The 17,089-nt window shown below is 37.6% G+C and overlaps 1 protein-coding gene across 4 annotated transcripts in view; it reads right to left on the reverse strand.

Annotated features, from left to right (window-relative positions):
• Positions 1-223: 223 nt before the first annotated feature.
• Positions 224-17,089, reverse strand: part of PDE10A (phosphodiesterase 10A) — a 178,786-nt gene continuing 161,920 nt past the window's right edge. For all 4 annotated transcript variants that reach the window (XM_082276919.1, XM_082276918.1, XM_082276917.1 and 1 more), the window contains 5 exons: positions 16,877-17,049; positions 15,659-15,770; positions 12,056-12,136; positions 9,251-9,339; positions 224-4,738 (listed from right to left, as the gene is read on the reverse strand). In XM_082276919.1, coding sequence (XP_082133045.1) covers positions 4,621-4,738; positions 9,251-9,339; positions 12,056-12,136; positions 15,659-15,770; positions 16,877-17,049 — 573 coding nt within the window. In that variant the 3' untranslated portion in view covers positions 224-4,620. The remainder of the gene's footprint in view (positions 4,739-9,250; positions 9,340-12,055; positions 12,137-15,658; positions 15,771-16,876; positions 17,050-17,089) is intronic.

Consider the following 17,089-nt stretch of genomic DNA (forward strand, 5'->3'; position numbering starts at 1 on the left):
TAGGTGATAAAACTATACAGAAAAAAATCTTATGTTGGGAAAAGATATCATGAGCAGTAAACTGCAAATACAGGGAACAACAAGTACTGCCTATTCAAAAGACTCCATTGTGTTTTGAATCACTTTGTGCTGCAGTTTACTTGTGGTATAAACACACATGTATGCACACACATTCCCATCCCTCACTTGCACTCCCAATAATAGCAAAAATAAACATGAAAAATAATATTAAAAAACTCTGTATTCAGTAATATTCACACCAAAGTATATGTATAGATATATCCATTAAAATTATGAACATTTCTAAATATATTTTATGTATCATACATATATTTATATGTATAATTACATATCCACAGAAGTCGTCTTGCTGTGCTAAAGCCAGCAATAAAAGCAAAAACAGGTTTCACAATAGGACACCCATATATGCATATGTACTGGCTGTTTGGTTTGTGAATTTATTTACAACTTAACTATATCATAATAAATGCTTACTGTTCTATTGTACAAACGTAATAGTAAAGGTTTAGGTTTGTTTTTTAAATACAAAGACTGCAAATGAATACATGAAAAAAATTACACACCATGTACAGTATTTATAATTTATAAATGCAAAGTTAAGACCTCTTTAAATTATTGCACTTGCATATTTTTTTACAAAGATAGTTTATATGTATCATATATATATATATGTGTGTGTAAATATATATATATATAAAACAAATTTTTCAGCTCACTAAATGTAGTAAAGTTGAATGTTGTTACCTTGAAATTCTTTCTTCTTCACATAACAGCCCAACCTGAATTTGGAATATTTATGAAACTACTCTACAAATCAGTTTGATCTACCCTAGAAAGCAGTCCATTATTTTAGGGTTTTTTGACAGAGTATACACCCGTATTACAATCGAGCACAGTTTTTGGTCAGAAAGCAAACAAAAGTTATGATGTGCCTTTGCTAGATTGGGATATATAACCTAAAGTTTGAACATGAACTTCCTTTGTAGTAGTGTGCAGAAAGCCTTTTCCGTGTTTAGAATGAATAAATTAATTGTTCCACTTCACAGAACTGGTCCAATATCACAGTGTTTGAGGCAAATGCATTATTTCAAGAGGGTCATGATTGATTTGAGCATCTAACAATCTCTATTTTTTAACATGAACAGTGCTTTTTGCTACTCCTACAATTTTAACACTAAATGCTCTAAGTGCAGTCACAGCAAACTGATCCCACTGTTTTAAGTTTAAACACAGGAAAGAAATCTATACCACATAAAAAGATGAATTCCATTCTGCATGTCCCCTCCAATTTAATATACATGATCATATACTCCCCCTAAAAAACCCATATTTCATTTCTCTAATGGTCATTTATAGAAAAAAAATTACTGCCATGAGTTGAACCATTACAGTAGAATGCTGCAAAACCATCCAAAATTCATAGATTAATTGTAAAAATGGAATTTTTCATGCTGTAATAAAATATGCAACATCTCAGTGAGTATCATGCTATGTCAACTATTTTTCTCACTTAGTGCATACCATTCAGGCACCATTTCATAATACACTACAAATGCTCAGTTAGAACTTCAAACAGTGTTTTCACATTTACTAGACACAGAAGGGAAAAGCACCTGGAACTATTATCAAGAAAAATGCAGTTCTAGGAATATAAAATCTAACACTTCTAGGAAAGGAATGATCTTTGAGTCATTAAATTCAAATGCAGCTCCAAGGTTCTAATTTTTGATGGGTTTGACTTTGGAAGTGCAGGTACAAATCTTTTTCTACAAAATATTTACACATACAAATCTGTACTCTGTAAATGCCAAGACAGACTATATTTGCTAAAAAAAACCCAGCTTGTCATGACTATTTTTGTTGGTCTAGGTCCTAACAAGGAGTAACATTTTGTTATGACCTTTCTCCTTTTACACACCAGGAAATCAAACCAAATCACAGCCACTGGAGCCAATTTTTAAAAATTGTAATAGACATTATACTATAGCAAACATATATTTTAAGTGGTTTGGATAGCTCTATATTAGAAACAGTAGCTGATTCACTTGAGATATTAATAGAACAACTTATTGCCAATTTGACAAATTTGCCAGGGAAACATGCTCTCTATCAGTACTTATAAAACTTCAAAACATAACATTGTGTGTGATACTGCCAAGTATTTTTAATGGTGGGAAGCAGAACTAGTGAATTTACCTTTACTGTCCGTGAGTAAAAGATGAATGAAAAGCTTTCCATACACGCAGGCATAGTGTGATAAGGAATACTTTTGCAATGCTTTTAATATCAGCATTTTTAAATGGAGAGGGGGAAAAAAAGGGAAAATGATGGCAAATATATTTATGGCAAATGTATTTAAAGCAAATATGCTTAAGCAAATATAGTTAGCCCACAAAGGAAGGGAAAACATTCCATCCAGTTGTTGAGGTATCTGAATTTCAAAAGGATTTTTGTAGTCACCATAGATTTAGATAATTTCCATGTAAATTACGAGCAGTGGATTCTGTCTCAAGTACTTAGTGGATGAAAGGTTGCATCTGCATTACTTAGCTGAAACAGAATGGCTAAGGAGGAAAGTAGAGGACACAGCATGAGATATTATTCATTCTACTTTGGTGTAATTGTTTCATGCCATGTTTTTCTTTTTTGTTTTTGTTCTTTTTCAATTCCAAACCAGTTTGCTGTGATTACCAAAGAATTTCTGCACTTAGAATTGCTAAGGGAAACTGAAAAAAATGATGGGGCTGTTGCTAAGTAACATGCATCATACAAATAAGATAACTTCATATTGAATTCTCAGCCTGTGGGATCTCTATGTACAGCAAAGGCTTAGGTGCATTTATACATTATGCGACTACGGATCACGTACTGTACACATATACAGATACTGGCATGTGCTCGACCATAACAGAAGGCAAAACTCAAGAGGCCAAGTTGTTCACATGGAACCCAAAAGCTGGCATGCCTGTTAGAGCAATAGAGCCCAAAAGACAGGAGATGGAGAAAGAGAACCTGTGTTCTGTCTTTAGGTCACTACCATTACTCGTCGCAGTTACACAATGGCCATGTTATCACGGAACCTCTACAAGAGCGCGTTTATCTGTGAAAAAGCACATAATGCAGTATATGCTGTATGTGAAAGGTATGCAAAGACTGTGTTTTCACCTACTGTGTGGATCACTATGAAGTTTTTTTTTCTCATTATTTTTAAGAGAAAGACAAAGGCAAATTAAGTGTCATGAGACATACTCTGTACAATTGCACTAAATTTAAAAGAGTGGCATTACATGTAAGTCTGTGCATAAGTTTGTTAAGGCTGAGGCCTGTCAGCACAGAACTGTAAACACGCCATTTAGTGTACTTTTCTTCAGTCAGCTATTCTTTCACTAATAAAGGCATTTCTAAACCTGGAAATTTTGCTAACTAGGGGAAAAAACAAACAGACAAATGGAGAAGTTTCCTAATTTCACTCATCTTGGGATGGGGGGAAAAAGCAGTAGAAGACATGCAGTGTTACTGTGCAACACAATAGCTAGTCAATACAAACACATTTTTGATTTATTGTGATGGTACCACAATCTCTCTTATCACACCTGACTTTTCTGACAAGGCTTTTGTTCCCAGCAGATAGCATACTTCAGGTATGTCTCTAATACCTTTTAAAATACAGCTCGGTAGGTAGAAATAAAAATGATGACTTTACTTAATTGTGAGCTGGGCAAGGAAATCTTTGATGTCACATTTAAATTTTAGTCCACTATTTCTGTCACTATGGGCACAAAAAACTCCAACCTGAAACTCCCTCTCATATCGGAGATAATTATCCAGTACTTCCAGTGTTTTAAGGGAGGAGTTTTCTAGGTTTAAAAAACATCCTAAAGAACAAAGCACCATCACTAGTTCTATCAACATTTCCCTTGTGAGTGACAGACAATTGGCATCATGATGCTTAATGAAGTACTTTAAAACTTTAACCTGAATGTTGGTTTTCCTTTAGTTTCCAGCAAGAGAGTAACCTAAGCATAAATTATAGTCTCCAAGGATTCTGCTGGAGTTCAAACTGATTACAAGTAGATCACACATAAACATTCACAATAGCAATGGGTATATTGTTCTATTTATAGCCAAGAACTCCCAAGTGACACTGGTGTTAAAGCCAGCCACAGTACAGTATAATAAAAGTACCATTGAAACCCTTACTAGAAAGATACAATTTAGAAGTACCCCATAAGATTCCCCCCACCCCCATCAGTTTTAAATTAAGGCCTCAGCAATGTAGCCCATGAGATAAGGCCAGTCTTTTATATTCACAAGTTGTAAGTTCTCTTTTGATAGCTGACTCCAAAACATCTGGGTTGTCATTTTCCCTCTGTTTACATTGTGTCACTGGTGTAGGTCAGGAGATTGGCTGTCGGAGTCACTTAGCTGAGGTAACTCCGTGGGTGCTACCTTCCCTGGCAGGTCTACTTCTTAGTTAGCATCTTGTAGCTTTCCTTTTTCCTTTTTTTTTTTTTTCAAATAAAAATGAAACAAAACAAAAAAACAATCCCCAAAACAAGAAGGGGTGCTTTTCATGTTAAAGCAATCTGTTGCTGATGTTCAGTCATCAATCTTCACAGGAAGAGAATCAGAGGTCCCAGGAGCAAGGGATTGAGAAGAAATCCATATAGAGGCTTCCTCACCTCTCGTTACTTTCTCCCATTGGTTGAGATTGTCCCTGGAGTTGCAAAAAAGTCAAAAGTAAGACACTGTTCGTAAGTTTACTGGGATTTATTTCTTCCTCACAATAATGTCTGCTCTACTATAGTTTGAGAGTTATATTTATGTAAATATATTTGTATTAGTACCTGTATGTAATCAAGCTTTTATCATCTATACATTATTTCAGCCTTCAACTTCAGTTATCCCATTTTGTAGTTCTGTCTGACTCATATCCATGTTAACTCTAAATTAGCCTACAGTACACCTTCCTTCCCCAAGGCAAGCCCTGAAGCTAGAGGCTCCCCACCTGCTTCCATGACAAATTTATAGCCCTCAGGGTTCAGGAAAGCCCAGGTGTGACCCAAGAGAGACATGTCTGAAGAGACTTTGAAACAGCACTCCAGAGACAAGCAACCTTTCACACTTTGGACTGCAGGGATTTTACCACAGCAGATTTTTCTTCAGCCCTTTTCAAAACCAGCAGAGAAATCAGGACTTTTGCCAGGAAGCTTCCCTCATTGGAAACCACAGGAGCACATTAAGCTTTCTGAAACTCCTACACATGGGTTGCCTGACAGTATATAAAATGTTGGATGCCAATATCATAGTATCAATTTTCAATTACAATTGTGGTGATCATATTATCAGTCTACTACATCTAAAGGGTACACCTTTAGACATAAATTTCTTTTAGTGTCTCACAGCCTGGCCAACCCTTAAATTCAAAAATTGGTTCATAAGCCATAGAATGAGGAGAAATTAAGCTGGCAATGTTCTAATGATCTGAAGGGGGTACAAACCCATAGTCTTACTTACTGTACACCAGTACCACTGTAGTGACTGGGAAGTCTATATGCAATAGTGAAACATAATTGCAACCGATGGCCAAATCTCAGGATTCAGTCTTCAAACACAGGGAGAAAGAAAGCAAACCCAACTGTTTCATTTTCATGCTGTCAGATCCCTATTTACTGAAACAACAGTTCTTATATGCCTTCAGTAAACAAACAGGATGGCAACAGTGCTAAAATGTCTCCCATGATATGTGTAATACCATGATATTACATTGTAATTTATGTGGCAGAGCTCTTCTGCGTTTTTTGTCAAAGCCTTGCCAAAACATTTGCTAAACCAGCAAATATTGATCTGAAAGCACAATGTACAGGTAAGAAGAGAAAATGTTGCATTTTCTGGGGATTGTGGAAGACAGGATCTGATGAAATCTACCAAAGCAAGCTGGTGCCCTCTAGGGTAACACCTACACCATTTTCTGCAGGAAAATGCTCTGCCAGTGCTTCAGGAAGTTATGAAGCCAGCATTAATACAGCATTGAACCTCAGAGAATACAATCACGCACTAAGCATCAGCAAAAATGGAGCATCTCTAGTTCTGTCTCCTTCCTGGAACTGGGAAAGTAATGAGAATTGCAGCCAAAATATTTTTAAACTATATCAATTTCAGCAAGAATTGAGAGACCCAAAATCATAAGGAAAATAGTTTTAAATTATTTGGTCTGAAATAAAGGAGAAAAATAAATCACATCATCCTCTAAATAAATACACTGCCATATATTTATGCTTTGGTAGGCCTACTGAGTACATGGGCTAGAAAACTTACATAAGACTTATTCTGAACACTGTAACACAGGTGGCTAATAGTTTTGATCTACTCAAAATGACAAGAAAGCATTTAAAAATGTGGAATAAATTACCAGATGAGAAAACCTTCTAGACTATTAGCTGCTATCTTACTTTAGGGAAATCAGTGTTGGATATTTTATTTTTTTGGAAGGTGTAGATAATATGATTCATTTGCCTTTGAGCTCCCAATGAAGCCCTGGCTCCTAGTGTCTGGAATAAATGCCCAGATGCTCTAAAAATAAAAACCTTGATGCTGACATGCTGCCTTGGCTGCTTTTGCTGCTATTATTTGCAGCTGGTGTCTGAGTTTCAAAGAACTCAAGGACACAGCAGCTTAAATACTGTGTTCCAAGAATGAGCACTGCTGGTGAAGGGGTGATATCAAAAATTGGTTCAGTCAACAACTAAGGAAACACCAAGCAAGAATGAGACTGTTTGCCTCTCATCACCAAATAACAGTTAACCATCAAAAATAAAGGAAAAACAAAACTGTACTGCAAAATCAGCCACTCTATTCTAGACCCTGCAATAACATCATTTTTTTCTAACTGGGCACCTGAAGTTATATCTGTATTCTGATTTCCTGTTCTCCATCTCCAAGTCTTAACCCTCAAACTTCCTCTTCATTCTCTTCAAAGACAAAGCAGAGGGTAAATTCAAGGCTAAGATAAAACTACCAAACAGCTCCTCAGAAGACTTTTTTTTCCAGGGTTTGGATTTTCAAGAAGCTCTTTAGTCCTTCAGAGACTTTATCGACACATCTCCGCTCGAGTTCTGCATCAGCACAATCTAAATTAAAGGATACACAGCTGCAAGACAGGGAGCTGTCTGGACAGAGCTTTATCCAGTGTGGAGACTGTGCCAGTGTAGCTTTCAGAAGTATCATTATGACAATTTGAATTACAAACAACAAACGTAATTTCTGTAATAGAAAAAATTCATATACTCTCTGCCAGCAGTCTGATTGATTTTACTTCAGACATCACACCTTCTACAGAGAAACCAGCTCTTGAAAAGATGTTCATGCTTGATCTTCAGAATTAGGGAGAACCTTTATCTAGAGCACATACTTATGTGGGTGTTTGATATCCACAATTCAACTTTAAATATCCTCATCTGGGTTTCAGAAGATGAACTGCCGACTAGAACAGGCCACTTTTACAAATAAGCCTCATTGGGATATCATGATGTGGCCAGAAATCAAAAGATATGTGTCTTCCTGGATTGTTGCTCCTGTAAAAGATACTGTGCAGTCTTAAGCACTCAACCCTGCCTCTCTAAGCTCCGGTTTCCATTAAGTGGAATAACAACTTGATTTTGATCAAGTCTTTACTGTGAGGGTGGTGAGGCACTGCAACAAGTTGCCCAGAGAAGCTATGGATGCCACATCCCTGGAAGTGTTCAAGGCCAGGCTGGATGGAGCTCTGGGCCCTATTCTAGTGGAAGATGTCCATTCCTACAGAGGGGAGACTGAACTAGATGATGTTTAAGTCCCTTCCAACCCAAACCATTTTGAGATTCTATGATTTTCTTGGATAAATAAAATACATTACCTAGTCTCTCTCTACTGAGATCTCAAAACATTCTTTCAGCTCTTTCTTTATGTTCTCTTGTTTGCTCATGTCTTTATCTACTCTTCTTGAAGCATCAACACTAAACAAAATTCCAGCTCTAGCCCCATTAATATAATAACTCCAGAGGTATAGTCTCTAATCCTCCTGAATATTCCTTGCATATTCATTTAAGGGTTGCACAGCCATGTCCAGCAGAGGTACCTTGGAGGCAGCTATTAATGATGCCTCCTAGATACTCACTGTTTTTCATAAGGTAGTCCTCTGTATCACTGACACAGACCTACATATTCTTCTCATAGCTATATGAAAGAGTGTTTGTGTGCGAATGAAATTGTTTTGCTAACTACTACATTAATTTCAAAGCATTTTTCTTTTACTTAACAGAAATAATTTAGTCCACAAGATGAGGAAAGTGACAGAGGAGGTAGCTCTGCCATACAGGACAAAGAAAAAGTTCAATGTAAGATAGAATGTAAGGACCACAACAGAACAAAAAATATGAGAGAGTATTAGTAAGAGCATAGAAAAACAGACCTTTAACAACTTGATGTGACTAAAAATTGCTGGCATTTTATGAAAAAACTGGGGTTTTCTAGAAAATATTGATTAACCTGAAACCAGAATATTTTCATGAAGCATACACTAATTTCAACAGAATTTTTGTCAGGAAAGATTGCTAAGGCCCAGGATATAATTACTGGACATAACTACCAACAAAGAAATTCACCATCATTTTTTGTAGAAGCAGCCAACAGATAAAGGACTCTTGCCTCTTTTCCAGAACAACCCAAACTCCATACCCACTGTGTCATAGGAGAAAGTTACATTTGCCTCTCCCACACCCCAAAGTTACCACTCTCATGCTCCCAACTACTGAATATTTTCTGGATATTTCTTTTTCTGGTTTTTAATAAAAAAAGACCTGATATGAAATAAAACCACATGCTAACCCCACATTTTTTAAATTAAAGAGAATACTAGCAAATTTTTGTTTTGAGAACCATATTGACATAAAAAGGACACAGAGGGAAATTGCACTGAACCAGTGCAGACAGGGATGCATAAATGCTGAACCGTTTCTCTCTAAATGCTTTTGGCATCCAACACATTTTAATCAGCTGTGTCTGTAGATCTACAGTAGATAGTCCCAGACAGTAGTTATCAACTCTGGGTTTCTGCATAGATTAGTGTGGGATGTGTATCCCTGTTAATGTTCATGCAAATTCTAAAACTAAAAGTCTGTATTTCCAGACAAAGTTGCAAGCACTCTTGCTTTTTCTTTGACCAAGCTACAAGCTATGCATGCTTACTCACCTGCACGCTCGGAGTAGTGGCCCAGTTGGAGGAAAGATCTGTGCAAGGGTGGTGTAACATGGGATGGCTACAGCATTGTAGAACCCAATCTATGAAAAACAAGAATGAAAAAAAATAGATGTTGCCAAACTGCAACACTGGAATCTAACAGCCAGCTAGCTCAAAACTCTTTACTTAATTACTACTTATATTAGTTATTCACATTTCTGCATCTCCTTTTAATATCCAAATACTTTAAAATAAGCAGCAACAGTGAAATCTTTGGTAATTACAAGCTGCTTACACTCCTTTCTTTTATGACTGATATGGCTGCTTTAGGTAGAGTTTTCTACAGAACCTTTTCTTTTTCAATTGATTCATTTTATTTGTTCAGGGTGTGTCTACCTGTTTGGTGTCAGTAGTGGAGGGAAGAGACATTTCTGCAAACATTATTCATGTGATGATTTTATTTTTTAAAAAAGGAAATTCGTGCAGCATTCACAAAATATGGTCAGATTCTGGATTGTTCTGACGTCCTCCAGGGTATGCATTGCACAGCTCAAAGTACTTAAAATGCTGGGAGCTTTTGACATTTGTGAATGGTGTGCACTGTGTTCAATAACTGGTTTGCAGTTGTTTCTCAGGTATGCAGTTCAATAATATATTTTTACCATTATCATATTTAGAGAACACCAAATGAGCACATTTTTAATGATATCTGACTCATTCAGGCTTAGGGGCTATGACAGCTTCGATGTCACAGCTGAATTGTCATGACATAAAGAAATTTTTAGAAAATGCTACTTATATATTGTCAAGGTTGACAGGTTGCATTCAGATTCATTATAGCATCAATCACTTATCCCAGACTCTTATGACAGTTAAAATAGTGCACTGTGATCCCTTCCTTAGGGCAGAATTTTTAATCCCTTTTAGTGAAATACTATGTGTTGTACCATGACCAAAGCATTAGGTAATATCTCTTTTTTTTATAGTCCAACCTTTGATCCTTATTCAGAAACTGAAGAGCAACTCTTGTCTTCATCAATACAAAGATTCCTCCCATACTGCTATGTAACCAAGTCCTCTGTATACTTTAAATAAAAATAAGATACATTTTCTGAGCTGTGAACCCTACAGTCTGAGATGAAGTACTTACAGTGCAACCAACAGAAAGAAACTGCAGCTGGTGAGGAGGCAAGGATACATATATATGGGATGTGTGCTCATCCACACTATTTCACATACTGTATCGTTTTCTTCCTATTTGTTTTGGGTTTTTTTCTTTTCTTCTTGTTTGCTTGTTTTTAAGAGGATCTCTTTTATTTCAGCGGGAAAAGGAGATTACTCCATAATTATCAAAAACGAAAATGGGATATTAGAGATGGTACATGTAGACCTTCTGGCTCAATGAAAATAACAGACTCAAACAATAAGATGAGTTGGAAGGGACCCTCAAGGACTATTGAGTCCAGTTCCTGGCCCTGCATAGGCCCATCCCCAAGAGTCACACCATTTGACCAACAGCATTGTCCAAATGCTTCTTGAACTCTGTCAAGCTGGTGCTGTGACCACTTCCCTGGGGAGCCTGTTCCAGTGCCCAACCACCCTCTGGGTGAAGAACCTTCTCCTAGTATCCAACCTAAACCTATTTTGACACTCCCTCAGGTCCTGTCACTGGTCACCACAGAGAAGAGTTCAGTGCCTGCCCCTCCTCTTCCCCTTCCCCTTCCCCTCACAAGGAAGTTGTAACTGCAATGAGATCTCCCCTCAATCTCCTCTTCTCCAGGCTGAACAGACCAATTTACCTCAGCTTTTCATCATACGACTTCCCCTCAAGGCCCTTCACCATCTGTGTGGCCTTCCTTTGGACACTCTCTAATAATTTAATATCATTCTTATATTTTGGCACCCAAAAATTTCCCCCAACACTCAAGGTGAGGCTGCCCCAGTGCAGAGCAGAGCAGGACAATCCCCTCCCTTGCCTGGCTGGCAATGCTGTGCCTGATGCCCCCCAGGACAGGGTTGGCCCTCCTGGCTGCCAGGGCCCTGCTGGCTTCATGTTCAACTTGCCATCGACCAGGACCCCCAAGTCCCTTTCCTCCACACTGCCTTCCAGCATCCCATTCCCCAGCCTGTCCATACATCCAGGGTTGTCCCATCCCAGGTACAGAATCCAGCACTTTCCCTTGGTGAACTTCATATGGTTGGTGATTGCCCAGCCCTCTGATTTGTTGAGGTCTCTCTGCAGGTTCTCTCTGTCCTCAAGAACTCAACAGCTCCTCCAATTTTTGGAACTTTCCTCTGTGAACTTGCTCTGTATCTCTTCCAGTCCTGTGTCCAAGTCATTTATGAAGATGTTGAAGAGCACAGGGCTGAGGGTGGAGCCCTGTGGAACCCCAGTAGTGACAGGTCCCCAGTTTGATGTCACCCCATTCACTGTAACCCTTTGTGCCCAACCCATGAGCCATCTGTTCACGCATAAAACAGAAAAAACTTTTAGCTAAAGGCTGAAACAACCACTTACTAAGATAAAAAGCATTATTGACTCTTGCAAAAATTTAAGGTGATTGTGGTCTTAGCTAGAGCTACAAGTACAAAAAAGGGAGCAACTAATAACAGCAAAGAGCATATTGCCATTTTTGAAAAAATTTGAAAACAAGTTTTCCACTGCTACTTTAAAAAATAATATAGTTGCATGCAGAACATAGAATTCAGCAGTCTGAATAACCCAATTTCAAATGCAATATTCATTAACATATGAAATGGTTTTTCCATACATGTTTTATGTATAAACATGTACTATTTTACTGAGAGAGTTCATACCTGACCCTGAGGGACTTCATCTTTCTTATCTCTGTCCATCATAGGAATAGGTTGAATACCTGTTTTCTTCATTTCGTCACCCTGGAGATAAGTAGAGAGAGAGATTAAAAGAAAAACAAGACTATTGACACCTGAATTAATTTCTATCTTCTAATCTATGTCTATCTAAAAATCCAGAACTTAAAATAACCTGTGGTATCACTCTGAGGCAGTCTCAGAAAAATGCCTAAGGAGAGGCTCATTTTGTACATTCACCTAAGTGATAATGTAAATAGCAAATTCTGTCAATACACACATATTTTCCTTGTTTCCAAGTGTGTGTGTCTCCATAATAAAAATCAGCTTTGAAACCCGAAGAAATCATTCTATTCTGTTCTATTCTAGTCTCATCTTTCAAAATATCTGTTTAAAGCACCATAATACAATGACCAGTAAAACACAACTCACTCATCAAAAGAAAAGCTGAGTAAGCCAGATGAATTTACAGTGTGCCCTCTTTGCCAAAAATTTTGTGGTTTTCACCATGCTGCTTTGAAGAAGCTGCCTGTAAAACAGCCTTCTTTGCTTCCAGTATGTTATCCCTCTAGATTCATGAGAGGAATACTGGGAAAAACAAAGTGTATCCAAAGACTGGATATATGTAAGGAACAAGAGAAAACTCTCTCCTTACATTCCCATTACCAGCAGAGCAGCTAAAACACATTTCTGAGCACTGCATTCGACCTTGAAAAGATTACTTCTTAAAAATTGAAGTTTTCCAAGTCTTATGCCTCAACTGCATTGTCAAACCACAGGCAACTACAGTGACTACAGTAATGACTGCTTTTGGCTATTGCCCATGTCTGGGATTCCAAAGTGATCTTCAATTGACTAACTTTATGCATTGGGTTTGCATGGCAAGGCTTTGGTAGTGGGGTGTGAGAAGATGCCAGAAGCTTCCCCCATTTTTTAACCCCAGAAGTTTGTATCATCCTTGCAGTACGGATATAATTGGTTTATAAGTCTCTTAAAAATACTATAGAAAGGGTTTAACAATTGCCTCATATCTCACAAAAAAAAAAATCACAACAGACATATTTATACAAGCTTGTAATTCTGTATAATTGATGACCAACATATTATTTTGGTTGAATTGTAGCAGTCTGGGAAAGCTTCATGCAGAGTGATACAAAGGCGGAACTTAGTTGAAGACACTAGCTATACTGGGCTTTGGAAAAAAAAGATCACTGTGACATACCACAAAATTGCTGCAACCTCTTCTAGAGCTATTGTCTTAGTTAATGATTTCATTAAGAAGAAATATTATAAAACATTCTGATTACACTACTCAGCATATTAAGATGATGAATTCAAGTAGTTATTAGAAGCAGTAGTCTATCCTACTTTTACAACTGTAATATTCTATCCTACTTGTAGCTTATCATGCTGGTTTTGTCTGGGGTAGGGTTAACTTTCTTCACAGTGGCTGGTATGGGGCTGTGTTTTGGATTCATGCTGAGCACAGGGTTGATAACATCGAGATGTTTTTGTTATTGCTGAGCAGGGCTTGCACAGAGCCAAGGCCTTTCCTGCTTTTCGTACTGCCATGCTGGTGAGGGAGCTGGGGGTGCATGGGAGACTGGGAGGAGACAGAGCCAGGACAGGTAACCCAAGCTGACCAAAGGGACATTTCAGGCCATATGGCATCATGCTCAGCATATAAAGTGAAAGAAAGAAGAACATAGCAGAGACATTTGCAGTGATGGTGTTCATCTTCCCAAGTAACCAGTACATGTGATGGGGCCCTGCTCTCCTGAAGTTGGCTGAACCATGTCCATGGGAAGCACTGAATTAATTCCTTGTTTTGCTTTGCTTGTGTGTGCAGCTTTTGCTTTCCCTTTAAACTGTCTTTATATCAACCCATGAGTTTTCCAGCTTTTAACCTTCAGATTCTCTCCCCAGTCCTGCTGGTGGGGGGGGTGAGCAAGTGGCTGTATGGGGCCTGGCAGCTAGCTGGGGTTAAACCACAACACTCATGCAACATAACCATTCAATCTAGTTAAATATACTTTTCTACAGGTAACCTTTTTCCCAATTAGGTAACAATTTCTGCAGTGAAACACAGTCTAATCTTTCTATACCTGTGGCTGGATCTCTCAGCCATCCTGACTGGATCACAATATATTCAACTTCTCCTGTATCTCAATCAACCTCCTCTTAAAAGAGGATTCAATACAACACTTATTACAGAATTCAGTTACTGTCAATAAATTCTACTTTACATTTGCTCCATGAAATAGCAATATATCAACATCTACCTTTATTAACTCATCTTTGGATTACAAAAAATTAACATCTGGACAGGTACAATTATGTCCATAATTCCATCTTTACTATTTTTGAGTATGGAAAATCAGTTTGATCCTTCCTTCTCCACTGAGTTCACAAGATTTGCATTGAAAAGTCTGTTTACTTATTAGCAAAAAAGTTGAGTATGTAATCATTGAGGTATGTCAATATTATACCTCGATTACATCACTCATTAGAACACTCTCTTTCCAGTACAGGCATTTCAGAAAGTGAGTACTGAACTAGATCTTTGAGTTTATACAGTCAGCATTTTTCAAATATTGTTGTAGTCTGGACTGTTTATAATTAACAGAACAAGAACATGTGAATACGCAATACACCCACAAGAAGCGCACATCTGGAATTTCATCATGAACATGCAACAGGCAGGATAACAATCTCCACATTATTTGCATGCTACATCAACTCCGTGGGCCTGATTTCTATTTTATGCCTGAGTAAAACAGAAATAAGCCCACGGAATACTGCGAGATTCCACAGGGCACATAAGAGAAAAAAAAAAACACTTAATCATACACACATTCAATAATAGTTCTGAAAATACAATGTATCTCCTAAAGTTGCATAACTCCACTCTACGGAACAACCTCAGAATTTCTTATCCCCAGAGCAGTCACTTCCACTTTAAAAATTAAACAATTAGGATATTTACTCCTCAGCATAAGACATGTGAGAGACTGCATATTTATTTATGAACGTGGTTACATTACTACAGTTCAGTGTCTTGTTTCAATTCTCAGTACACCTTAACTGTCAAGTAGCTTTCCATATACTGAAGATCCAGCTCTCTCTGAGACACTGTTGTTGATCTGGCTCACAGAGAAGCCTCAGAAAAGCTTTAATGTTTGCCATATTTGCTTTAGCATTTTCTGTAATCACTTGAAACATAAAACTATAGCTTTATGTTTCAAGGCAGCTGACCTGGAAACTGGTTTCGTATTTTGCATTTCTACAAGTAACTAAAGTTAGTGACTACAGTTAGTGATTTCTTCTGTGTTCTGTTGCTTGGTCACTTTCTGTTAGGACATACTTTCTACGTTATCTTGAACAGAGAGAAAAAACATTGCCTGAAAATTAGATAGCTAACTCAGCTCTTTAAATAGCTTCCGAGTAAGCAACAAACACATGCATGCACCACTGAACTCTCTTTAAAACAAGTACACCAAGATATTGATTGAAAAATACTCATAGTTGGGTTTTTTCTTCCTGAATACTTCCATTTATAAGGAGAGTAAGCAAAAGAATCACACGTACCTCAGCCCAGAACTCTGCATATATATCGTTGGCTGTCAGTCTGGTAACTGGCCACAATTTTGTTACAGAACACAGATCACAAGCTGTCATCATCAGTCCAATCACTCTATCTCTAAAATAAAATAACATTAAATTGTAAGTTTGGAAAAGAATTAATGATCACTCTGCTAAGTTTTCATTTGCCCTTGCCCAGTTTAATCAGCAGCAATGTATATACACTATAAATTTTCTCCCACCTAGCTTGTTTCTTCCTCATTTATGATTCATTGGTAAGGCATGGCACAGACTCTATACTGTATTCCATGTTGTATTCCCTTCATTGTCTGCAGAGTTCATTGGCCATCCTCTACACAATCACATACATTGACAAGGGCACAGAGTGCCTGCCTGTTAAAACACTCACATGCCCCTCCATAATTTTCTGAAAATACAGTACAAGTCTACAAAAAGAAAGATGGCATATCTTATTGTTGCATTTATTTCTGTTCTTTAAAGAGAGAGGAAATATGCTCCAAAAGAGAGGAAAGACTGCTTCTGAGTCTGTCTCAGATACTGTCATTGCTTTGTTGGAATGAATTCAAACCCTGACAGAAGAATCCAAGGCGTGACTCTGTCAAACGCTGACAAACTTGGTCACAGAGTGACTGAACATCATCACTGGTATTAAAATCATTATTAGAATAAGGCACACACACACACAAAAATCCTATTTAATCAATTTTATAGCACAAATCTATGGTTTGTGAATCTAAGTTTTATAAAGAAAACTGGCAATTTAATTTAAATTCACGTGTTTTGATCCAATGGAGAAATTAAGATGGTCCTTAAGGACACCTGCATCTTTGTTAATAATGCCTATTCCATGTGAAAAAGCACAGAGCTTGCTAACTTGCCTGCCAGTGTGATAGCAATCATTAAACATGTACCAACAGACAAATATACCAGAGGAAATACACAAATACACAGTATAATCAATCAATAAATGGCAAAGTGCACTTCCCCTATGTTAAGATAGAGGAGTCATCAGCCATATAAGGGTCAATGCAAATATAAAGCAATGGAAATTACTGTTACATATGTGAAATTTTGCACACTGCTGCTATTAGAGATCACATATGTAAGAAAATTACCATTCAGAGATAATCCTTTTAAAAAAACAAAAGGGTTTCTCTTTCTAGACTAATGCCATTGGGATATACTTCTGGTTTGCTGCTTTACCTGTGTGTTTGGTTCTTAAGGTTTAATGCTCCTGTCTGATGCAGCTCCTCAAGCTGTTTTCTGTTTCCAAAATACAGGGCAAGGTCTGTGGCAATGATGGCTTTCCGGATGATCTCAAGTACTTGCTCATATTCACTGGAGCTCAGATTGGAGAAGACATTGTGCCCTTCCAGCTATGAAAAAGTAAAAAACCAATAAAAAGCACAAGCTCTA

Source organism: Coloeus monedula, assembly GCF_965178545.1.
Source record: "Coloeus monedula genome assembly, chromosome: 2".
Lineage (NCBI taxonomy): Eukaryota > Metazoa > Chordata > Aves > Passeriformes > Corvidae > Coloeus > Coloeus monedula.